Raw genomic sequence first — 22,275 nt, forward strand, 5'->3', positions numbered from 1 at the left:
AAGCAGTGGTATCAACGCAGAGTACTCCACGGACGAATCGATCGACGAATCGATGGAATGGAGTCTTCTCACGCGATGAGCATAATTTCTTTCCTTTTTTTCTCCCTTTTCTGTCTCTCTTTCCTCGAAGGAGAATATCCTGTCGCTGTACTCCTTTTTTCCTTTCGGTTTCTCTTGACGTATCAGCTGTGCGGCTCTCCCGGGGGAAGGAGGAAAATGCGCGCGGAAAACGACGTCCTTTGTCACACCGCGATAAGCGACGACGTATTCCTCCTTTGTTTTCTCATCGACAAGGACACCTTTATTATTGCTACTTCTGTTCGAGCTTTGATCCTATGTTTGATAAACCCCTCCGCGTGTGTATCCTCGATATAATATACGTAATATATATATATATATATATATATATATATCCCTACGTCACGTCCGATATCACGAACGCGACAGCGAACGGCACTTAGCGCGCTTAGCGACACTTAGGTTATGTTTGAGGCATGCATGCACGTACGCACGCACGCACGTACGTACGTAAGTACGCAACGCGTTCACACACGTACACATCCACCGTATCACTGTATGTACATACTTCAATCACGGTCCGCCCCACCACTCTTCTCCGACTCGTCGCGCGTCCGTCAATTGCACTCGGCGGCGGGCCTCATAACAGCGTTACGGGGGCTGCTCCCCAGGGGTTGGATACGGGAGCGTGGAAGAGATGTGTCGGAGCGATGGGAAGCTAATCGCTCTTCTTGTTCCTAGAAGACAGACGACGAAGGTTGAAACGTGGAGCCGCGGCCGCGATTGCTCCGGACAGCCACAATCACCACGACGCCTCTGTCGACGAGTCCACCGCTATGTATACGTGCGAACGCACGGAGCGATAATCTCTCTCTCGATGTGTCGTGCACGCACGCATGCACGCACGCACGATCCCCGCCACCGCCACTGTGGTGCCACTGCGTGCGGTATCGCCTGCCCCTCGCGGAGCAAATACTCGGTAAAAGCACACACGCGCGAAAAAGCACAAGCACCAGGAAACACACGCGACAGGAAACTCGTTTTCACCGAACTCGACGACACGCGCGATACACGCCGCGAGACCAAGTGACAGATAGCGAGAGACGGATAAAAGAGAGCGAGGGAGGAAGAAAGAGAGAGAGAGAGAGAGAGACACACACATACACACAGATAGACAGAGAGAGGGAGGGGAAAAAAAAAGGAGAGTCTTTCGCGTAGCCGCGACGGGAGATCGAGCCGCGCTCCGCCGACGATGCGCACGTCTGCTCGCAGTCAAGGCTTGCTGGCCACTGACTGATGACCGCCAGGCCGCGCCGCTCTACGTCACCGCGTCCCGCACAAAGGCGGTCACGTGACCTGCGCGGTGGACCACCGCGCAGGGTCACGTTCCAAAATTTACTTCTTCGAGTAAAGTACTATTTAATTAACCAATCGGGACGAAGGATTTTTTTTCTCTTTTGTCGTGATTGGTCGATCGAACGCTACTCCAACTCCGAGGAGTAAATTTTTAGAACACAACCCAGACACAGTTTCTCACGAACGTTTTCGATCTTCTCATCGTACTCCTTCTTTCATGCTTCTTCGATATTTCAAACGAGACGAGCAACGGATCGGGAAAAGGGGTAAAGTTTCTTTTTTTTACGCTTTCATTAAGTTTTAATTGCGTTTGTTCTTATTGCAAAGCTCTGCACCTTCCGTTATTCTTATTCTAATAATATATGCACTTAATGCAATGTTCTTTCGCGCTGAAACAGGATTATGTTGGAGCAACGTAAGACGAAACGATCGCTTCTCGAATTATTTCACTGATTCACAATAAGATCACAATGCAGGATTGCATTTGTATTTTTTTTCTGGTCTTATTATACATCTCGAAATAAATTCATACAATTGTGTAATTATTATAAAAGTATACCATTGAAATGTAATATTCATAACTTTCCTCTTTTATCTCAAATGCATTTTATACGTGGAGCTAAATGGGATACTTAATCTAACAAATAATAAAATAGAATCTTTTTTTCTATTATAAAATATAGTTGATTTTTGTTAATTAAAAACAAAATTTGTCGTGCTTGATAGCTATAAAATTTAAAAAATTTGTTGTATTCGGATTTCGCCAGATTTTTTTTTTTTATGCGATGAGGAAAGGTTATGTAATAAAGGAATACAATATCAACGCAAAAAACACGAAGAGCTTTTGCGACGTGTGTATATATTTTCACGATTGTTGTCAATCTTCATCGTATGAAATTAGCGGATCTTTCTCTCTCTTTCTCGCCTGTATACAACATCTCCTTTTTTCTCTTATACAGAATCTTAATAATTTACCATCGATTATAAACGAACGTGTGCAACGGACGTTGCATAATCGAAACGAGCGATTTACACAATGCCTGTGTCTTCGTTCGCTTTGCAATTGTAAGAGAAACTCACGTCACAGCTATCATCATATCGCTTTCTTCTTCAAGCGAAGAACTTCAAAACTTCATAAACTCACGTACGTTATTGCGAGAAAAATTCGTCTTACAATCGCAAATTTTTCGTTCGAATACGTCAATCTTACGCTTCTATACTTAACACATTAGTAGCCGTTCCTTAAACTTATTGTTCCTATGAACGAGTATATCCAAGAACCAGAGTATTTTGCTCTGCTCTGGTTTAATAAATATACGCGATTCTGTGCCCATACAAAATCTCTAGAACTGAATATAATAATTATTAGTATATTTATACCACACAATGATATTGCGTTATATATCGAGATATAAATATTACATAAATATATAATAAGGCCTAATTAAATTGTATATAGTTCTTCGAAAGTAATAAATATTATATATAATTATAACAAGATTAAAATTACAATATTATATATTGCACATTCGATCAAAATTAATAATTTTACGATATCCGCTACAATAACATAATCATTACGAGGCAAAATTAAATTTCACACAATTTAATTGCCGAAAAATAACTATTCGAAATTTTTCCCTTTTTTTTTTAATTTTTTTTTTTTAATTTGAATTTTGATTGTGTGAGCGCAGATTCGCGGGCTTATAACATGCGCCAAATCACGTAGGAAAATATGCAAAGATTACATCTCGAATCGTTCGCTTTTATCTTTGGTCTATCATCGAATTCCTCTGTCACTCTCGCATTATCATCTATTAGAAGAACGCTTGTTCTTTCTCTTTCTATCTCTATCTCTCCCGAAAGACACGAGAAAATAATGTTACATTATTAGACTTCGCTTTTCATACTCTTCACTCAAGATATTGTAGTTCTTTTGTGCCCTCTTCTTTTTTTTGATATTTATAAACATCTGCGAATATCTCGCAGCACGCGTTAATGGCGAATTCTGGATACTAAATATCAAAAATTTATGTCGTGACCGAAAGTCGAAAATGTGCCAAGTTATTTTTAATTTTAATTGAACAAGATAAAATTGTAAAAATAACTGAGTTTATTATTGGAGCTTCTCATAGATAACAATTGTCATAGATAATAATTGTCACAGTAAATATATAAAAATACAGTAAAACAATGAAATTTGAAGTCGTAATGTATAAATTTTTTATGAAGTTATAAATTTTATTCTTTAAGTTTACAGTTCTGAAGAGTTTATTTGGCTGCCTTAAATTAAATTCTAACGTTTAATTTTTTTTATTAAAATCTTTTCTCATTTATTTATCAAAACGATAAAATTTAAAAGATAAAGAAGATAATAATAAAAGAAATATATAAGTTAAAAAAAACATACATTTCTTTTTTCTCTTTGATCTCTTAACACGGATATTCGAAGAATTCTTTTTTTTCTTTCCAATCTCTATTCCGCGCAAAGTACGATGAGATTCCCATCATAATCTCTTTCGAGCGGAATAAACTCCGGGATTTTTTATTTGCGAGCGCCCGTGAGACTTGCACTTTTAAATTGTGCTTTAAATTGTGATTTGATGGCACGCTCCGCCAAATAGTTTGTACAAAAATCTTGAGAAAGTAGCTTTTAAAATAAATGACGGTCTCCTTTGCCCGACTTATTTTTTTCTTTCTTCGTATTGGAAAAAACTTGTAAAATAGTAATGTTTTAAAATAGCAATATGTTTAAAAAATATGTTACAAAACTTCAAACTTGATTAATATTTTTGACAGTTATTCGCTGATTTCTGTCAAAAATTATTAATAAAATGAAAATTTGATAATTAAATTTTGAAATAATAATTATGTTATAAAAAGTTATAATATTTTATCTGCAATTTTAATATTTTTTGACAGAAATCAGCTGATAACTGTCAAAAATATTAATCGAGTTTAAAATATTATTTACAACATTAGAATAACACAAGCGCGCGTCATTCTTTATAATACACACACACACACACACACATTGTGTATATATATATATATATATATATATATTACACTAATTATATAAATTATTATTATATGTCCGTGTTAAGAGATCAAAATTATTATTATTTTCGCGGTACATATATATGGACACACATTACTGATGTGAAATACACCGTACCTCATGAGCATAATCATCACTGAGATAATCATGCGCTTGTTAATAAATAGCATTATTGATCATCATTATATTACGATCAGGAGTGACGGACATTTAAATTTATTTTTATTATCATGAATTATTTCACTGAGATTAGTGGGCATTTAACTGAATCTCAAAAATTGAATCAGTAAGTAGAGAAAGAGCTTATCTACGTACAGTTGTGATTTCGAAAATGTGTGATACCTTATAAAAGTATAATAATTAATTAATAATTATTAATAATTAATAATAATTTTTTTAACGATAAAATTTAAAAGATAAAGACAATAATTTTAAAAAATATGTATTATTTCAAAATTTAAAAAACATACAATTTTAAATTTAAAAAGGATTATACGCATGTGCATGAACATGTTAATAAATACCATAAAAATATTTCAGTAAAAGAAAAAGAAAAATGGATTAAACATTTTAACAAAACTTATAAACACTAAATAATATGTTATAATACTTTAAACTCGAATGAAATGAATTAATTGGTAATTTATTTTTTCTTCTATTGCATTTATTTGATACTTATCTGTTAAATGGTCCATTATTTGATTCCAAAATTTATAAATTACAGTGACATATTTATCTTTGCATAACAAACATTTTAATTTCGAAGAATTTTCTAATTTTTTAAAACATTCTAACCACTTTTCCTTTTCCTTTACAGAAATATCTTGATGATATTTATTTAGATGTTCCCGGACATGTGTATAATCTTTTTTTAATTTAAAAATGTTATCACATAATGTACATTTAACATCAGTGTTATTAATAGATATATAAAAAAGCCACTTGCAACTTTGGAAATTTTTCTCCATGTTGATATTCTGTGAAGAATAACAATACAATAAAAATCAGCTGATTTCTGTCAAAAATATTAATTGAGTTTAAAGAATTATAACATATTATTTAAAACATTATTATTTTAATTTTTATACCATATTATTATTTTAAAAATTAATTAGCAAATTGACTCTTTAAACGGCTGATATTTGTCAAAAAATATTAATAAAGTAAAAATTTGCTAACTAAATTTTAAAATAATTATGTTATAAAAATTGAAATAGAAATATCTTGCAAATAATATGTTATAATACCTTTTCTGCGATTAATATTTTTTGACAGAAATCGGCTGATATCTGACAACTCTGCGTAGTTAAGCTCTTTCTCTACTTACTGATTCAATTTTTGAGATTCAGTTAGCCCACTAATCTCAGTGAAATAATTCATAATAAAAATAAATTTTAATGTCCGTCACTCCTGATCGTAATGTAATGATGATCATCGATGCTATTCATTAACAAGCGCACGATTATCTCAGCGATGATTAAGCTCATGAGGTACGGTGTATTTCGCATCAGTAATGTGTGCCTATGTATATGTACCGCGAAAACGGACGTCGTGATTCTGTAGATTTCAAAATTATTTCCTAAAATACTTAGCTCTCATCGTATCAAGAAATTTATTTAAATATATATGTATGCGCCTAATTATCTCTCGTTATTATGTATTCTTATATTGTACATTTTCTCACGTTTACGAAATCCCATTCGTATTTATTTCCGAACAACGCAATATCGTCTTTGGATTGCAATGCATTTGAATGATCTTTCTTAAACTTAGAGCGTCGTCTGAAAGTCAATATTTTAATCGACGACGCGTTTAATCGGTCTGTAAATTATGCACTAAATGGGGATAAGGGAGCAGTTTAGGCATCACTCGACATCACTTTATACGCAATCGGCTTTTTTGAGGTATCGGTCGTATCAGCCAACTTTTTCCGGACCTTGCGGAATCTCACGCGTGTCCGATCAAAACTCACCTCGTTTCAAAAATACGCACGATATTTTGATAAATTTGTTTGTCACTTTTTCACATCTCAAGATTGAAGTTGCACAACCGGTAGGACTTATGAGAGTTCGAAACCGGTGTTGCTGGTGACGGCGTAACGCAGCTTCTCTCGTAGTGTGCTCTTCTTTTGATAATTTGGCAGTTTGAGCAGGTTGAAACATGTGGACGAGGTGGGCAATCGGTTCTGTGGATCCTTCTTACGAATCGTAAAGAAACCTCTGATCACGCTGCCTAATTCGTGTGAGATTCAAAACAAATTAAATTCACGAAAAAATATAATCGAGATGTAATCTATAAACTTGAGACTGACAATTTTTATAATTATTTATATTATTAATTATAAAAATTATAATCTTGAAAAATTTTGAAAAACTTAGAAGCTTGATATCACTCATTTTTATCAGAGCTGATAATTACAAAAATCTCTATGAAATCTGAAAATATATAAAACTTTTAAAAAGTTTAGAATTTAGTTTCTTATTTTTTTGAGATCTAAATAAACGATGCAATCGAATATTTTAAATCAAAACATTTAAAAAATCAAGAATTTAAAAAGCGAAGATCCTTCCAGTTTCTCGATTTTATATATGGTTGCTTATAAAAAAAACAATTTTTTTAAAAATTATTTGTAATAATTGTACCAATTGTGTCGCCGGTGTCCTCATCGTCACAGACTTCCACGCATCGTATGGAGAAAGGCGGCTCTAAATGAGCGAAACCCAGCAAAGGTGACTTTGAGCAACTCGTCACGAACTATCATATAAAAATTATTATTATTAGAAACAAATTATTGATGCAAAATCAAGATATATTATATAAAAGACACATTTTAAAAAATCATTTGAATTATTAATTATTAGAGAAACTGTTAGTCGCATATTTGATATTGTGCTCGAGAAACCTTTAAAAACAAGCCTCTTTCTTCCTCCGTAAAATCCTTCTCCAAGATGTCCCACAGCCAGCATACTACTCGATGACTGTCGTGAAATCCGCCGTAATATTGCGTATGCCTTCGTAAATCTCGCAGATCCAGAGGAACATTATCCCCCGAAATTAATCTCTGCAACTATAAAGCACGATTAATTAATTTAATATATAATTACAAATATTAACACAATATACATATATGTACATAACAATATTAATATTGCAATATTTTCTTTTATCGCTTTCTTTAGGGCACCTTTTATTTTTCTTGCAATATAGAGTTTAAATTCTAATTAATCAAATAGTCATTTAAATAATGTAAGGAATTATTTAATCGTTAAAATTATACATTCAACTATTGGATTTACATTTAAATTAATGACTGCACATAGAGTTGAATTTTCTCTCTGTTTAATTTCGACAATGCAATTACATTGTGTAAGTGTAAATGAATGAAAATGTACTTTCAGATCCTCACCTCGGGCGTCGAGAACAACGACAGCCACTCGGGATTAATGATCGAGCGGAATCCTTTGATGAAGGCGGTCGTTTGCTCCTTGATCTGATGATACATTCTGTAGTGCGCCATGTGATGGATGTACTGAATCTTGTTCTGATTGGTCACGGCGCTGGTGCGTCCGCCAGGGATCAACTCGTGCGTGACCAGTTTGCCGAGCACGTCCTCATCGAGCGAGAACGTCAACTCCAGCTGCCGGATATCACCCTTGTAATGCTTCACCAAGGTCAGACTGCGGTAGAGATCGCGATCCAGCGAGGCGAGCTCGTCAAGCCAGCTGTACAACGCGCCGCCCGTTTGTCCGGAAAATTGCGAGACGAAGAATGACGCAAAAGGCACATCCACGACGATGCCCTGAAGAAACGATCGAGTAAGAAAAGTGGTTTAAAATTATTTTTTTTTTCCTTTTCCTTCTTTCTCTAACACGCTCGTCCAAATTTTACGAAATTATAAATGGATAATAATAGATAATAATATTTCTAAATAACGAATAATTAAGATAAATTATAAAATACCAAATTTATCTTCATATAAAAAATTCTAATTCTAATAATTGTCGATATATATTCATTATTAATATTTTATTATTTATAATACAAATTTTTTTAAAATGTATCATATTTATGATCAATCTAGTCGATTGTAGATACAATAGAAAAATAATTTACCTCGTAAACCGCTTTGCCAAGCATCCGCCCCACGAATTCGAAGAGTTGCAAGTGATTGTCCTGCATGAAAGACGTGGGTGACGGATAAAGCCGGTTCTCACTGGTAGCTTTGAACAAGTTCAAGGACGGATCAAACACTCGCTTTATTGTCTCTTCCAGGAACTCTTTGAAGACTCCGTCCTGATCGATGCCGGCCTCAGCCAGACCTTGTTCGTTCACGAAACGTACCCTAATCACGCCTTTCAACGCTTGCGATGGCAACATGGCCAGTTGTCTGTATCCGTCCTCTACTATACGTGTTCTGCAACATAAAAAACAATATTTATATCAAGTAAGTAATAATTATGTGTATGGTATATATTATGTGTGCAAAGAATCGTTTCTACAGTGAGAAAGAGATTTTTTTATAAGCATACAATTTTCAATCAAAATTTGACGAAAGTAAAAAAAACTTTTTTTTGGAAATCTTTAAATCTTTAAAAATATTTTTACATCGTAAAGACGTGTCAAAAGACCTGTGCACAACAATAAGCGTGGTCGGCGGACTGTTACAAGCACTCTCGGTCAAACCCATCACCGCTTTCTCATCGGCTATGTGCTTGCGAAATAATACGACCCGCTCAGAATGGGGGATGACGTGAGGCATCTTTGAGAGTAAAAGTGCCGCGCCGCGACGACCCTTTTCCAAATCGGCCAAAAAACCGGACACTCGCACTTCCTATTTTAAGAAAAAAAAAACCATGCAATTATATTTCCTTTTCGTCATTTCTTTCGAAACAATGTATATGACACAAGAGTTATTTATATTTAAAATAAGCTAAGATACTTAACTTGGCCAACCAGTGACCTTCCGGGCAGAACGTTCTGCGACAATCACGTCGATAAATCGCCATCAGGAGAATGTAAAGCGAGATGAATAGAGGATTGCTAGACACCGATTTCACGTCTATAACATTCAAAATTTTAAAGTCTGGTGATGCGATATATCGCGTCTTCGCATTTTAATCTTAAAAATAATTAATAATCTAATAATTAATACAAGAGATTTGTTTTTTGAATATATTGAGTCAAATTAAATCTCAAACGCGTCAGTACATTAGAACTTTTTTTTATTGAATAAAATTATATAAATATACCTATCAAATTAAATTTATATAAAATTATAAATATTTACAAAATCAATTAAGAAATAAATTTGAATAAGAGAGAACAAAATATCCGGGCATAATATAGTTCTTTTTTTCTGTTTCTTGAATTAAAACAACGTATGAAAACGTCGATTTGCTGATTTAGAAATAACAGAAATCTTACCGAATAAATTAGTGAGAACTGCTTTGTACAAAAATTGATTTAAAAAGTACGACATGGTGATAAAGTCCGTGAGCTTGAAGGGATCTTGCTGCTCGTACATTTCCATGTCGTCAAGAATGCTGAAATCGGAGAAATCGAAAGATCGACGTGTCCTTAAAATTAATCCTTAAATTTAATTCTCACAATTCACTTACGTAACGTAATGCGTCATACAGTCGGCAAACAATATCAACATCTGGAATTCGGGTGCCGTGCACTTAGTATTGGCAGCCAGGAGGTCTAGAAATGCCTTCAATCCACAGTGCGGTCCCAGTGTGGTCAAAAATAACCACATGTGATAGAGAATTTTGCCTTGGTAGCAGAGTCCTATTTTCGCGCGCGTACACGTACACATCATCAGTCAAAATGTCATTCGCATGTACAAATTGTACGCAATTAATTTATAATATATACCGGTCAGTATTTCAATCTTCATTTGCGTGAGCGTGTGCAGCGCAGTTTGATACAGCGAACAGATCAAGGCTATCTTAGTGGCGTCCGGACTGCCTAGCTTCCTATAATTTTTAGTGCTGTTGTTTCTGTTGGTGCGAGCCTCCAGGAATGCACGTCGAAAGATATTGGCACCCAGAGAAGAGGTACTTTGCTGCTCTACCGGAGGCGGTACTTCTTTCTCGACAAATTCAGTCAGTGGCTGCTCTGAAGAGAGAGTAAAAAATAGATAAAGAACAAATGTAAATAATGTAATAATTGTGATACAAATCAAATAGATAGAATTATGTTACATGCTGTAATATAATTAAATATATGATAATAATGAAATTATATAATTAATAATTTTTGCTAATTCGAATACTGCGCGTGAATTTAAATAATTTTTTGTAATAATTTTTTGAAAATATCGAAGCTCTGAGATTAATAACTCACCGATTAAATGTGTAACGATTCTGCCGGCCCAGAGACAGGCCATTTGTAATTTTACTGAAGGGGTCGCGTCCTGCAACGAGGTGTCGATCGTCTGTGCGAACCAGCCTAATACAGGATGCCAGTGTGTCAAATTACTTCGTTTCGCGACTACGTATTGTTGACACGCTTCCAGCATCCTTGTCACAACAAACTGTAAAAGATTCATAAAATATATCATAAATCGGAATATCGATATATTCTGCATAAATGTTAAAATAACTTACCGTAAAAGAAGGAAAGCAGAGTTCTCTCAGTACCTCTTCTCTTTCGATGTTCGCCAGCTGTATCAAATTAGCGAGCAAACAAAGCGCATAACTACCTTCTAGAGCGTTAAAAACGATCCTTAAATTCTGTTCGGAATTTAGCAATTCTAAACTTCTCGCAAACAGATTGTTCGTTATGAACGATGAAATGCACTGTAAATACATCATTAAAAACTTTACAAACTTAGATGAAAGATATAATGATAATATATAAATATTTTTTCTTTTTCTTCTACCTCTGGTGATAAAACATTCAAGTGATAGACCAGAGCTGGCACGCTAAAAATGTTAATTAGAAACAGGGACACCAGTTTGTCAGACATCTGCGAAGAGATCAGTGGTCTCAGTGTCAAAGTGACTGCTGCTGAAAGCGTAACTGGTTTCAGTGCGATTTTTGCTCTACCTAGTCCCTTCATTAACAAAGCCTGCAATATAAAAATAAAATAATTTAAAATGGTTTAAGGAACACTCAAACTGTCACAAAGCCTTTTCTTATTTGTCTGATATCACTGTTATCATTACCTGCATAGTGCCATAAAATCCATTGTTAACTAAATGTCCCATTATGTTTGCACACAGCTGACTCATGCCGGTCTTCAACTGCTCCATCCCCTTCACCTTCTGTATCGCCCACGTTCCTGGTGATGTGAAACTCACCAGAGTATGCAGTCGCAGCAATATGGATTTGTGATCTGACACTCTCTCTGGCTTCAGACTGTCCAAGCCAGATAGGCAGTGGTATAGAACTGTCTTCATTTGCGATATCCATGATATGTAGTGATCTTTGTTGAATGCCACTCCGACGTAGGATATCTTTGGAGATTCGGAATCGAGCGTCAACACGAGGTATCTAAAAGATTGTTTTGATTAAATCACACTCTAAATCTCTTTCGAAGAAATATAAGAGTAATTACATTATATACACTCACCTACATACTCTTTCTATTCTCTCTTGATCCCTTTCTTTCTTATAAATTAGCAAAAATCTAGAAATAGTTCTGTACACTTCAAGAGCAGGTATTAACTCCACTGTTGTGCTGTCAGTACCGGCATCATCAAGAAAATTGTTATCAAATTCCTCTCTAGAAATTAAACAAGCACAATGTGACAATTATGTAAATTTGACATAGAATATTTTATATCAATTATCAATTTATTTTTCACACTAATCTATATAATTCAATTCTTGCAATAGACATAAATTTAATTCAATTTATTTATTGAAATAGCAAGTAAAAAAAAATAATGCGTCTTATATTAATCTATATAAATAAAATATTGCTATAATATAAAAAGTTAAGATAAGCCTTTGTCTGGAATTCTACTAATCTGACTTTATCAACAGTATCTATTTACATCGCAAAGATAACTACACAATTTTGCACTGCGTTTTATACAATATATTCTATATATTATTAATCATAATATTCTATATAATATTAATCAAGTTTATATAACAATCTATATGATACAATTTTTGTAATAAACTTCCACTACACAGAGCAGTAATCCATATAGGTGAGGTGTCGAGGATGTCTCTCGCGGGGGTAAAGTCAAGGTCTCAAAACATGAACAAGAAATCCTCCTGGTACTTTCTCAATCGCTATCAATTGGCGAATAATCTTGTTTACTTTAAATCTTGATATTATAAATGATAGCTAAATATGAAGAGATAATCCAGCGGAATCGTAATATAATTGAGACTGGTCCGCAACAATTATAAAATTATATAATTAATAAAACATTTTTTCTCTTAATGACATTTGCAGGGAAAATCCAATATATATAAAATTCTTTAATATGTATAATTCTTTCTGAACATTATATAAGTATAGTAATTCAATTTTATCTTTTATTTATTTTTTATTCGAAATTCTGTTAATCAGACTAATTATCATCAATTTTTATTTATACCTATAAGGATACACAAGCTTTCTTTCTCTCTCTCTCTCTCTCTCTCTCTCTCTCTCTCTCTCTCTCTCTCTCTCTCTCTCTCTCTCTCTCTCTCTCTCTCTCTTTCTTTTAATATAAATCCTTCTAAAACACTCTTTATATTTCTATATAGTATAATAATTCAATTTAGTCCTTTGTTTGAAATTCTGTTAATCAGACTGATCGTCAAAATAATCTTTATTTACACCTAGAGGTACATAAGCCCTCTTTTGTATGTAAACACTGGCTTAGGGTCGATTCGGACATATCCGTTTTGAATCCGTCGTACACGTCCGTGCATGGATGCTAGATTCGATTCCATGTGATTAAATGCAAGTACTGAAATATATGAATACTTTGCACTGATAGATACGGAACGGATACAAAACGGATATGTGTCTGAATCGACCCTTATACACATACGCATACACATTCATTTAGCCACACACACACACACACACTTATTATTGACAGCTTGCAAAAGCCACTTTGTGTAGAAAAATCATCTTTATTCATGTTTCGTACTTACAGTATCCGTTTGGTGAACCGGACGCGTGCCAGCCAACCTCGAATATGAGCCTGGATCAGAGTTGCCGCGGTCTCCCTGCGCTTCTCGTGAGCTCGATCCTCGCGCGCGGCCTTCTTTTGCTGCAGGAAACTGCCCTTCGATGACGAGCTGCCCTCCGCGCAGAACATCCTTGAATCTTTGATCGTCTCTCACCCCCGTAGGGCCCGAACAACCCTCCGGACACCTACTTTTCTCCTCGTCTTCGTCGTCGTCGTCGTCGTTCGCTGCTAACTAGGAGACATCTTCGAAGCATCCTCGTCAGCTGACGGGTATCTACAGAGTCTCCCTCCTCTTCGCTCCTAGTCGTAAGATATCACTTGACAATGTCGGCTCTAGAATTACGCGTCACCCTTTCCATAGATATTAGTGGCTTTTTAAATGTATGTATTCTCCGATATATATACATATATATATATATATATATATATATATATTCTCTTGAGGTATCTAATCAGCTGACAAATATTTATATAAGTTTCTCTTCTCTTCATAAAAGATTATTCTCAAAACAATAACGAAGAGATCAAAGAACTCAAAGTCGATTTAGATAAATCAGGTAGATTATAAAATTCAATAATTGTTATGATAATAGTTTTCGATATAAATTTTCTTCACTACAATAGATAAAATCTAAAAAGAAAATCTTGGGATTGTATTTATACAATTTGCAATATATATATATATATATGTATTTTATGTGTATCGTGAACTCTGTATTTAATCTTTTACAAAAAACTTAGATTTTAAATTTATTGATATATGTATAAACGCGTGCGGAAACAAGAGATTTCTTTAATACAAAATAATATATATGATTATAAAAACGTTGTCCTAAAAAGATCCAGCGTTTTATAAAGATTTTTTTTGTAAAATAAATAAATGTATAAAAAATAATTTGCAACCAAAAATATATATATAATTTTATATATATATAAAGATTTTATTTACAAATTATTATTTATTAGTTGTCTCTTGTTTCCGATCTACATATCGTTCTTATGCTTATGGAAGAGAATCGTAAGCCTAGTCGTATCCAATCTATAAACTTTTGTACTCCTCGTTCGATCGCTCGAAGTGCGCCTCGAGTTATCGCGGTCCGCGCATCTGCCGCGTATCCTCGGCATCCCTCTCTCGTGGCGCATGGGATGTGGATGTGGACTAGCGCCAGCGGTCAGTGTGCGCGTTGACGCGCGTGTGTATAACAACGTTGTTTGTCTCTCGACGCGAGGAGAGGAGTCGCGGAATTTCGAGCGTGGCTTTTTCGTCCGCACGTTTCGAGGATTTCGCGAGGTCGCGCGAAATTTCGCGAGCAAATTAATCCCGCGTGCGAAGGAAAAGCGAATTCGTCGTCGTCGTCGTCGCCGACGTCGACGACGACGCGGGATCGTCGACCGTGGGAAAAGTCGAAAATGTTCCCACGCTCCCGCTACGCTGCGAGTGTATGTCGCGCGTGCGTGTGAAATTCCACAGGGAGGAGGGAAGGTGGGTGAGCGAGCGGCGGAGGGAAAGGAAAAGAGGATGAGCGCCCAGGGGCAGGAGCACGGACACGCGGTGGTCGTGTGGGAGTGGGAGAACCGTCACGGACGATGGAGGCCCTACAGTCCTGCTGTGTCGCAGCATCTCGAACGGGCCCATTACAAGAAACTTACGCGGGTGTTTCTCAACGATGCGGATCCCACCCTCGACAGGTCGGGATATGCGCGAAAATTTATTATCGCGTATATACATTATGCGTCTGTCCGTTTTGTAATTGCCCTGCCTTGCATTTTGCGCATTTAAGATGAAGCAGGTGTATGTTATTTGGGTCTTTGGGGAGAGAGAAAGAGAAAGCGCGAGAGAAAATAGACGCATGCGGATCTTAAATGATGAAGATAATTTAAATTATATTTCATTATTATTTAATATCCATTTGAATTGATTTTGATCATTTATCGATTGCTTATTCATTGATTATTTAGCTATCTAGTTTAGATCGCTCTGAAATATTTTGTTGGAAGAAAGTTTTTATTTTACACACATACTTTTATAAGTATCTATATACTTATTTATATTTATATTTGATAAGAGAGAAAAAGAGTGATCATTAATTATTAAATTTTAATAAGAATACAGAAATCTAAATTTATGTGTTTAGCCTGAAAGAAAAAATACAATAAAAATTAAATTTTTCTTTGTTTAATACATAACTTTATTAGAGCAAGTAATATTTGTTTTATGTAATTAATAACAATTTTAATCAATGATATGTCAAAATCTGATAAAATAGATAAGTTAAATTATGCATTTTAATTCAATCTTTGAACTTTAAAATAGTGAAACATGAAAAATTGTTTGAAATTTAGGTATTACATAAATTTGAGGACCAAGACACAATGTAGTGACGATGGCGATGAGACATACAATGTAAGAAGAAAGTTTTATTTACCGGGCTCACCAGCTGGCAAAGGCGCTAAGTGGGAATGGACAGGTGACTCGGATGATTGGCACACTTATGATATGGAAGTTCAATGCCTTATAGAAGAAGCATGGGCAAGAGTAAGTGGAAAAAACACTACAAGATAAATAATATCGCACTTGGGTTAATTAAATTAATCTTAATTTTATAATTCTTTTTTCAGGGTGACAAAACCATTGACATTTCCAAGACTTACTTGGGGTTTCCCTATATCATCAACTTCTGCAATCTGACACAAGTGAGATGCTGTACAGGCTATGTGCGACCAATTAGACGCATACAACAAGCACCTTATCCACTAGTCAAAGTCGCGCTGGAGGAACTGCAAGTCACTTCTGGAAAAAGATCCGTGTCAGTTACAGTCAAGAATTCCACTGTCAAGGTTACGCATAAGAAATCATCTAACGGAAGCACCAAGAAGAGCAACAAGAAAGTGAGCTCCGTTTTATCGCAATATTATATGCTGTATGAACTAATTTTATAACGAAATTCAAAATTATTTTCAGGGCAAAAGCGGGGATACGAACGGGCCGACAAATATCGCGCGTGTTATTCTCAGCAACTTCAATATATTCAGCAGCAAACATGGTATCGAGAACAATTCCGCGACAACAAACACGGAGTCCTGTCAGAAGCGGAAAACGTGGGACACGGTGCTGGACGTCGACTCTAGTAGCACCAAGAGCGGTCGCAGGCCTAGCGTGGATACCGTCTCTACGTATTTAAGTCACGAAAATCCGATAGATTTACTAGATAGCAGCGTGGGAAGCGATGACGCGTTCAAGGATTCTGTTCTTGGTACATGTTTAAAAAAAATATATGCTTGTTTATCTATTTCTTTAATAATTTCTATAAATCTATATTACCTTTAGCAATAATATGTATCAGTAATTTAATAAAATAACTATGTATAAATTTATAAATTTAATGAATTAAATGATAATTTATTTACATATTTCTTTGTGAATTTGTATTTAAATTTTAATGTTTTTCAAAATTTGTGTCGTAATATTTGAATGTCATTATTAATTTCGCAGGAATGGATGCAGGATCGGACGTGATATCTCGATATGTGAAGGTGGTTGAAAGCGATGGATCCGATTCGTGTCCGGTATGTCTGGGCACTCCAGAACCGTTGACAGTCGAATTAACGCGATGCAGACACAGATTACATCTGGCATGTCTGAATGCGATGCTTGGCTGCCAACAGCCACCCATGTACGTACAGTGTCCGGTTTGTCGTATGATTTACGGCGAAAAGAGAGGCAATCAGCCGCCAGGAACGATGAATTGGACGCGAATACTGCGGGCGCTGCCAGGCTTTCCGAACACCAATACTATACAAATCACTTACGAGTAAGTGTCAAAGATAAAGAACTAATCGTGAAAGTTTATAAGCTAAGTTTCTAAGTTTGAAACAAATTTGATAACAAAAATAGATTATATATTATAATTATTACATGGCCATAGTTGAAATAATTTGCATTTGGATCAATTGAGGGGAATAAAAAAAGACTCAATTAAAATTAGGACTCAGACTAATTAAAAATCAATTTTTATCAATTCTAATTTTAATCTTTTCTCAAGCATTCCATCCGGGATTCAGACTAACGAACACCCGAATCCTGGTCAGGCGTATTACGCCGTGGGCTTTCCCCGGGTATGTTACTTGCCGGACAACAATCTTGGCCGTCGAGTATTAAGATTGTTGCAAATCGCGTTCGAGCGCAGGCTGATCTTTACGATCGGCCGATCGGTCACAACTGGTCGCGAAGATGTCATTACATGGAATGAGATTCATCACAAAACCGAGCTGGGCCCGTCCACATCCGGCCACGGTTATCCTGACCAGAGTTATCTCGAAAGGACGCTCGCGGAATTGGCAGCGCAAGGTGTGACTGACGGACAATCATCGCCAATATATCAACAGCTGCATTAACACTACGTATAAAAATAGACAGCCTCTATTATCTGTATGTGTTTGCGAGAATAAGTTGATCTATAAAGAACATAACTTCAAGAAGAAATTCAATTTACTCAAAATTAATTATATATATAATTCATTAATAAATTTAATTTAATTCAAATTATCAATTAGAACTAAAAATAATTATTTAAAGAAAAATAGGTTTAACATTTCAGAGCCTTGTTATTAACTTGGTTTTTTTAATTAGTTTTTTTTTTATAGATTGACTTATTTTTGCATAATAATATAGGAGAGAATATGCGCAATAAACATTAAGGTTTTACTTAACATTTTAACTTACGGCCTAAAAGCAGAGAAAAAGCAGCAACATGCTGAATTGGAAATGTATATTTTGAAATGTTGTACTTGATGTTTATTCCGTGCAAGGAACTGATAGATATATTCTAAAAAGCAAAGTCTTAGATATGTATCTTTTCTATATATATTCCAGAGAAAAGTATTTTATATTGCGATTAAGGGAGAAATCGCGTCAAATAAAGATATTGAATTTATAGGTAGTTTTATATATACTTTTATAGAAAAATATATTTAATGTATCTTCCATGAAACTTGTCAAGAAATATTAATATTTTATTAGATATTTTGAGCAATAATTCGAAAAATTCAATTATAATGCAATGGTAAAACGATAATAGAGATTTATCGAATAATACTGTTTTATTTACTTATATTATACATTTTGGTAATATAACTTAACTCTTTAAAAAAGATAAAGATTAAAACATGTGGCAGTCAAAACGTCAAGTATATAAAGATTGTATTGACATATGTATAAGTTGACATATAAATTTAGATATTTTTTGCTTACTTGACGTGTATGCTTTTACTTTTTTTAAAGAGTTATTCTAAATTCTATGTTTAAAATTAAATACTATGTTAATTGTATTCCGAATTATATATTTATAATTTTTTGAAATTAGATAGAAAAATGTTTTATTCATTAGAATTTTAATACTAATTATACAATAGATCTTGTTAATAATTCTCTGAAGAATTTCAATAGTGTCAATTATTAAAATATTTAAACTAATAATTTTTAATCCTATACATATTAAAATAATATATAGAATAACATAAAGGAAATCTCTCTTTCAAAGAGATTCTATTATTTCAAACAGCAAATATCTAAACATTTTAATTATGATAAATTGTTTAAAATTGCGAATTTTCTGATAGCAAATTTATTGAGCGCGCTTTAGGTTGGGTTAGATGGCGCATATTTCAATACAACTAAAATGGCCGATGATTGATTTTTTGTCGCGTCTCTTGAACACGATTATGTCTCGTGAAACGAGTTATTTTTCTACAAGCAAATGAAATTGTAATATAATAACAAGATCAATAATCATGAACAATAACTCAGTGTTCGTCTTTCCACGTTGAATGACAATTAGTCGTAATTCGCGTCGAATTTTATAGTGATTCGCGCGTTTCACGATCTGACATTTTCGTGGACTTTTTCGATATTTTCTTCGTTTTTATGAATTCGTGCGTGTTATAAAAATGAGTACCGAAGGCCAACACAACTGCGTTTTGTGCGACTCTAAATTGGGATCCAAGGAAGCACTGCAGGAACATTTTAGGTACACTCAGTTACCATAACCAAGTTGATTCTAAATCGGTTATTTGATAATGAGTCGATTAATTGTAATTTTACGACATTTTTATCACATCGTAAGCATATAATTTTAAAGATCATTTTCGACGAATAAAGTATGTTAGGTAACAAAAACAATTCACGATAAGGATTTAATCCTTCGAGTCAAACATTGGACGCAACAAATACACACACATACACACATGACATACATATACGTGTGCGTCCTTTATATTAATACAAAGTTCATAATTTGTATTAAAAAAAGGAAAATATATATTGACTAGATGATATTGTTAATTAGAAATGAGTAAAAATATATTTAAAAAACTAAAATAATTTATTATAGAAAAAAATTAAATTTTATATGTTCATACACAAATGTATACACATATACACACATGTATACACATTGTATATTTTTTATTGTCATTTTTATTAATTTAATCTTAATTAAACTACTTATTTTATATTTTGTGTGATTTTAGATTTTAAGTTTTATATATATATATATAATCCATATAAAGGAAATAGAAATTAGATAAATATTACATGATTAACAGGGTTCACAATAGATATATTTTATGTTCTCTATCATATTTTGTATAGGAAACATGCGAATAAAGAGATAGACACACGAGGGAGACCTGTAAAGAACTCTAAAAATGCTGACACTCAATGCGACATATGTGACAAATCATTTGATACAATAACTGCAACAATAAGACACAGATTTAAAATGCATCCTAATTCACCAACTAAATTTTATTGCTCTTATTGCGGAAAACAATTTCCTTTACGGGTAAATAATTTAATATCTCTGTTTCTCTTTATAATTTTTGTAATAACTTTATAAAAATTCCATTATTCAGACTCATAGGGATAATCATCAACTTTCACACGATTCATCCGAAAGTGAAAAAATAGAACAACACAAGAAATGCTTGGACTGCGATATGGTGTTTTACAACGAAAGAGCTCTGGATTATCATTATCGCTCCATTCATAAAAGGTAATGATTTATCAATTGATTCATCTTGGGAGAATTCAATTATTATTACTTATTATTACAGTTACTTATGCAATTGATTGTTTTTTTCAGAATGGTATATTTGTTTCAACCTATAGCCACTCCTCCACCTAGCAATAAAATCAAACTAAACTCTATGAACGATGCCCTAAGTGTATACTATTGCCATTTGTGTGGCGCTGAATATGTTATGAAGTTTAATTTGCAACAGCATCTAGAGAAGGCGCATACTCGAGTAAGCACAACAAATATATATAAAATTATATTATAATATAAATCATTTATTTTTTAAATATACGAAATAAATTAAAAGAGTTAATTAAAAGATAAAAACGATAATTCTGTGTGACATTCTATATATGTTCAGAGATTGAAATATTCTCTAATCTTGCAGGAGGAAAGAGAGACTATGCCGGAAGATTTGATCAAGTGTACAGTGTGCTCGGCATTGTTTTGTAACAAAAAGGCCTATAACGTTCACAATTCTTATCATCAGCCGAATGATTTATATGTAACTTCTGAACAGCAGAGAGTGCAGACGGTCACTAAAGTCGATCAGGATTTTGACATTAGAAGAGTGGAAGCTGTAGCTGATAAATATATACCACGACCTAAAAGACCGCTCAAGCACAGAACAAAGGTAAACTTTAGTCTTATTTTTACTTTTCTGCTTGTTGCCAATAAAATTTAATATATAATATAAATTTAATACAATATTAAATGTGTAATATATATTGTAAAGAAATATTTCAAGTAATTTAATACATGGGATATATATATATATATATATATATAAGGGATGTTAAAGTATAATTAAATTAAAAATAATATAATTTAATCATGACATAATAATTTAATGTAATGTTTATTAATGTAAATTTAGTTAAATAAAATGCGGAAGACAGAAACAGAGGGGACAAAGAGCGAGAGCTCTTCAGATGATCCTGCTGGTACCAACGAGTCCAGCGATTCCGAGAGCGATATTCCATTGGAGCAACGAATCGCCAGCTAACAGAGGTTTTCTATCTAATCATGAAAGATTTTCTATCCTGTTTCGAGGGAACTTTGTTGTAAGATAAGTTTACGAAAACTATTGCAATCCTGGTTAATCAAGCTGATTTGTGTGAGAGTTTTCCTTTTATAATTGTTATACATATATGTGTGTTAGAGATTTAGATATGTAATGGTAGAAAGACAAATGTGTATTCTCACATTCTGCAAATCGCGTTCAGGAAGCACAACAATTGCAATTATGATTACAAGTTGCTAATTATATATAATCTTTGCGCAACACAATTTGATATATCCTTTTATACATTAATATAATAACTTATATATCCTGTATATATCCTGAACGTGATTTATTAATCTAATTTTATTTTATATCTCCATTACAGCAACACCTTTATTGTAAATATAAATATTTTATATTTTGTTTTTATCGGCCATCATTATACATGCGATTTATATCTCAAACATTTTTGTGTAAAAAAAGATATAAATATACATATACATAAATTATATCTCGACTCGATTTCCGATTAAGCAATTTAATAATTTTCAAAAATCGCGCCCCCACGGTAGTCTAACGTCAGAGAATTCCCTAGATCCTCTAGAATCT

At 33.9% G+C, this 22,275-nt stretch overlaps 3 protein-coding genes across 3 annotated transcripts; 2 read left to right on the forward strand and 1 right to left on the reverse strand.

The window, feature by feature from the left end:
* Positions 1-2,193: 2,193 nt before the first annotated feature.
* LOC145940464 (ubiquitin-protein ligase E3B) lies at positions 2,194-13,713 on the reverse strand. Its single transcript, XM_083045650.1, has 16 exons — positions 13,547-13,713; positions 12,015-12,167; positions 11,608-11,935; positions 11,322-11,510; positions 11,047-11,238; positions 10,784-10,973; positions 10,313-10,555; positions 10,054-10,225; positions 9,860-9,978; positions 9,379-9,494; positions 9,064-9,266; positions 8,549-8,849; positions 7,842-8,234; positions 7,338-7,502; positions 7,078-7,189; positions 2,194-6,667 (listed from the first exon to the last, which is right to left on the reverse strand). The coding sequence occupies exons 1-16, from the start codon at positions 13,711-13,713 to the stop codon at positions 6,495-6,497; spliced, it is 3,216 nt and encodes a 1,071-aa protein (XP_082901776.1). The 3' UTR covers positions 2,194-6,494.
* Positions 13,714-14,726: 1,013 nt separating this feature from the next.
* Dx (deltex E3 ubiquitin ligase) lies at positions 14,727-18,645 on the forward strand. Its single transcript, XM_083046800.1, has 6 exons — positions 14,727-15,273; positions 15,928-16,120; positions 16,204-16,473; positions 16,547-16,838; positions 17,078-17,396; positions 17,628-18,645. The coding sequence occupies exons 1-6, from the start codon at positions 15,104-15,106 to the stop codon at positions 17,977-17,979; spliced, it is 1,596 nt and encodes a 531-aa protein (XP_082902926.1). The 5' UTR covers positions 14,727-15,103; the 3' UTR covers positions 17,980-18,645.
* Positions 18,646-19,119: 474 nt separating this feature from the next.
* LOC145941033 (PR domain zinc finger protein 5) lies at positions 19,120-22,132 on the forward strand. The gene is made up of 6 exons (XM_083046805.1): positions 19,120-19,610; positions 20,234-20,426; positions 20,497-20,636; positions 20,727-20,889; positions 21,049-21,294; positions 21,538-22,132. The coding sequence occupies exons 1-6, from the start codon at positions 19,531-19,533 to the stop codon at positions 21,664-21,666; spliced, it is 951 nt and encodes a 316-aa protein (XP_082902931.1). The 5' UTR covers positions 19,120-19,530; the 3' UTR covers positions 21,667-22,132.
* The last annotated feature ends 143 nt before the right edge of the window (positions 22,133-22,275 follow it).

Source organism: Prenolepis imparis, unplaced genomic scaffold, assembly GCF_030444845.1.
Source record: "Prenolepis imparis isolate NDT839.2.m4 unplaced genomic scaffold, iyPreImpa1.0 SCAF_9, whole genome shotgun sequence".
Classification (NCBI taxonomy): domain Eukaryota; kingdom Metazoa; phylum Arthropoda; class Insecta; order Hymenoptera; family Formicidae; genus Prenolepis; species Prenolepis imparis.

Bases quoted from the DNA above. Each gene is read 5' to 3' on its own strand.
- Dx (XM_083046800.1), top strand. From the start codon at position 15,104: ATGAGCGCCCAGGGGCAGGAGCACGGACACGCGGTGGTCGTGTGGGAG. The intron at 16,839-17,077 runs GTACATGTTTAA...TTAATTTCGCAG, and splicing joins GTTCAAGGATTCTGTTCTTG to GAATGGATGCAGGATCGGAC. The intron at 17,397-17,627 runs GTAAGTGTCAAA...TCTTTTCTCAAG, and splicing joins ACTATACAAATCACTTACGA to CATTCCATCCGGGATTCAGA.
- LOC145941033 (XM_083046805.1), top strand. From the start codon at position 19,531: ATGAGTACCGAAGGCCAACACAACTGCGTTTTGTGCGACTCTAAATTG. The intron at 20,427-20,496 runs GTAAATAATTTA...TCCATTATTCAG, and splicing joins GAAAACAATTTCCTTTACGG to ACTCATAGGGATAATCATCA. The intron at 20,637-20,726 runs GTAATGATTTAT...TGTTTTTTTCAG, and splicing joins TATCGCTCCATTCATAAAAG to AATGGTATATTTGTTTCAAC.
- LOC145940464 (XM_083045650.1), bottom strand. From the start codon at position 13,713: ATGTTCTGCGCGGAGGGCAGCTCGTCATCGAAGGGCAGTTTCCTGCAG. The intron at 8,850-9,063 runs GTCTTTTGACAC...TTTATGTTGCAG, and splicing joins ACGCTTATTGTTGTGCACAG to AACACGTATAGTAGAGGACG. The intron at 7,503-7,841 runs GTGAGGATCTGA...CGTGCTTTATAG, and splicing joins CGTTGTTCTCGACGCCCGAG to TTGCAGAGATTAATTTCGGG.